Source organism: Rhea americana, unplaced genomic scaffold, assembly GCF_003343005.1.
Source record: "Rhea americana isolate MKP2758 unplaced genomic scaffold, rheAme1 scaffold_595, whole genome shotgun sequence".
Taxonomy (NCBI): domain Eukaryota; kingdom Metazoa; phylum Chordata; class Aves; order Rheiformes; family Rheidae; genus Rhea; species Rhea americana.
In genome coordinates this window covers 65,620-68,214 of record NW_028186751.1, presented here as the reverse complement: position 1 = coordinate 68,214, position 2,595 = coordinate 65,620, and the positions used below count along the sequence as shown (strand labels likewise).

The 2,595-nt window shown below is 68.0% G+C and overlaps 2 protein-coding genes across 2 annotated transcripts in view; both read right to left on the bottom strand.

Moving 5' to 3' along the window:
* ARHGAP30 (Rho GTPase activating protein 30) overlaps positions 1-62 on the bottom strand; it is a 9,855-nt gene extending 9,793 nt beyond the window's left edge. The window contains exon 1 of the mRNA XM_085319531.1: positions 33-62. Within this exon, the coding sequence (XP_085175657.1) occupies positions 33-62 (30 nt within the window). The remainder of the gene's footprint in view (positions 1-32) is intronic.
* A 2,464-nt stretch (positions 63-2,526) lies between these two features.
* Positions 2,527-2,595, bottom strand: part of NECTIN4 (nectin cell adhesion molecule 4) — a 9,360-nt gene continuing 9,291 nt past the window's right edge. The window contains exon 8 of the mRNA XM_085319530.1: positions 2,527-2,580. Coding sequence (XP_085175656.1) covers positions 2,527-2,580 — 54 coding nt within the window. The remainder of the gene's footprint in view (positions 2,581-2,595) is intronic.

Sequence of the window (2,595 nt, the reverse complement as noted above, 5' to 3'; positions counted from 1 at the left end):
CCGCCGCCGGTGCCGCCGCCTTTGCGCCTCACCTTCTGCCGGGCTTTGAGAGCCAGCGACATGGGGGCGGCGGGCGGGCGCCCCGCGAGCCCCGGCGCCCCGCGGGCCCTGCCAGGCGGCTGCCGAGCGGAAGCGGCCCCAGGGAGAGGAAGTGCCGCGGCACCCGCGGGCCCTGACGTAGCCTCGAGGCCCCGTTGCGCCCCGCGGCGCGGCGGCAGGAAGGCGGCTCCCGCCTGCGAAGCCGCTTCCTGCTCCTCGGCGCCTCGAAACCGCAGCGCAGGGCGCGGGCGGCGCGCTCCGACACGCTTGCGCACGCTCCGACACGCTTGTGCATGCTCYGACATGCTTGTGCGTGGTCCACTGTGCTTGTGCACGCTTCAACATGCTTGCGCGTGCTTCGACATGCTTGCTCTGACATGCTTGCGCACTCTTCCACGCGCTTGAGGACACGTCGACATTCTCGCGCACGCTTCGACATCCTTGTGCACACTCCAACACGCTTGCGCATGCTTCAATGTGCTTGTGCATGCTCTGACATGCTTGTACATGTTCCAACATACTTGCACACACTTCGACATGCTTGTGCATGCTTTGACATGTTTGTGATGCTCCAACATACTTGTGCACGTCTCAACATGCTTGTGCATGCTCCAACATGCTTGTGCATGCTTTGAAATGCTTGTGCATGCTTCAACATGGTTGTGGATGCTTTGACATGCTTGGGCACGCTCGAACACGATTGCACACTCTCCAACACGCTTGTGCATGCTGACATGCTTCAACATGCTTGCGCACGTCCGAACGTGATTGCACACACTCCAACATGCTTGCCCATGCTTCAACACGCTTATGCTTGCTCTGACACACTTGTGCACACACATCCCCTATGCGTGCACATACACACACACACACACACACACACGCACACGCAGGTGGGCACGCACCCAGCGTCACTTCCACACGGGCGGCCGTGCCCGTGCAAGGGCATCCTCGCACAAACACGCAGCGGGCCGGTATGCACACACAGGCATGCACAGATCCTTGCACGCCTGCACACACCCAGCACAGCATCCATGCAGACCCCAGGGTGAGGTGGGGGGAGGGCACCAGCAGGCGCTGCACGGAGCTCCGGGCCCGCGTGCACACGCTTGCACAGGCCCTCGCACGCCTGAGCACGCGCGCGAGTCTCGGCACACTCGTCACCCGGTCCCAGGGTCCCACACGGGGATGTATTTACAAAACCAGCAGTGCGACGGGCCCCCCCCCGCCCCGTCCTATACACGTATGTACACGCGGGGGCTCTATGTACACCGGGGACCCCCCCGCCACCCCCGCAGCCTCCCGGGCACCCGGCAGACGGGACACAGCCGTNACGGGCCCCCCCCCGCCCCGTCCTATACACGTATGTACACGCGGGGGCTCTATGTACACCGGGGACCCCCCCGCCACCCCCGCAGCCTCCCGGGCGCCCGGCGGACGGGACACAGCCGTGCGGGGGGGGGAGAAGGGGGACACGAGTGCCACCGAGCCGTGTCCCTCCCCCCCCATCCACCCTCCCCCAGCGCAGTCCGATCCAGAGTTCAAAGGCAGATTTGGGGGGACGGTAGCGGGTTGGGGGGGGGACTGTGTCCCCTGACAGCGCATCTGTCCTCAATGTCCCCTCCGGAGCGAGGTCCCTCGCTGGCAGCTCCGGGGTGCCGTTGTCACCTCCTACCCAGCGCYGGTCCCCCTCCGAGCGGGTGCACGTCCGAGGCTGGTGCCAGCAGCCACGGTGGCATTCGGTGCCCGGAGCAGCGTCTCCGGAGCGCAGGTTTGTCCCCAAGCACCTAGGGTGGCATTCGGGGCACCAGAGCCCCGTCCCGGAGCACGGCGCATGTCCCCAGCCTCGTGCCAACGCTCGGGGTGGCATTTGGGGCACCGGAGCCCCATCCCGGAGCACGTCCCCAGCCTCGTGCCGACGCGCGGGGTGGCATTCGGGGCACCGGAGCCCCGTCCTGGAGCACGTCCCCAGCCTCGTGCCGACGCTCGGGGTGGCATTTGGGGCACCGGAGCCCCGTCCTGGAGCACAGCGCACGTCCCCAGCCTCGTGCCGACGCGCGGGGTGGCATTTGGGGCACCGGAGCCCCGTCCTGGAGCACGTCCCCAGCCTCGTGCCGACGCTCGGGGTGGCATTTGGGGCACCGGAGCCCCGTCCCGGAGCACATCCCCAGCCTCGTGCCGACGCTCGGGGTGGCATTCGGGGCACCGGAGCCCCGTCCCGGAGCACGTCCCCAGCCTCGTGCCGACGCTCGGGGTGGCATTCGGGGCACCGGAGCCCCACGCCAGGTGTCCATGCCAACCCCGCAGGCGGGCAGAGAGGGGAGCCCAGGAGGGAAGAGCGGGGTGGGGGACAACGGGGGGGCAGGTGATCCCCTCACCCTGCCGTCCCCCCACCGCTGCCACCACCGCCCCCTGCCATGTCCTGCGTGCCGTGCCATGCCGTGCCATGCCGTGCTGTGCCGTGCCGCGCCGCGGCGGCCGCCGCGCTCACACCAGGTGCCCGCGGCCGTTGATGTAGATGCCGTTGGTGGTGGGTTTGGCCTGGAGCATGCCGTT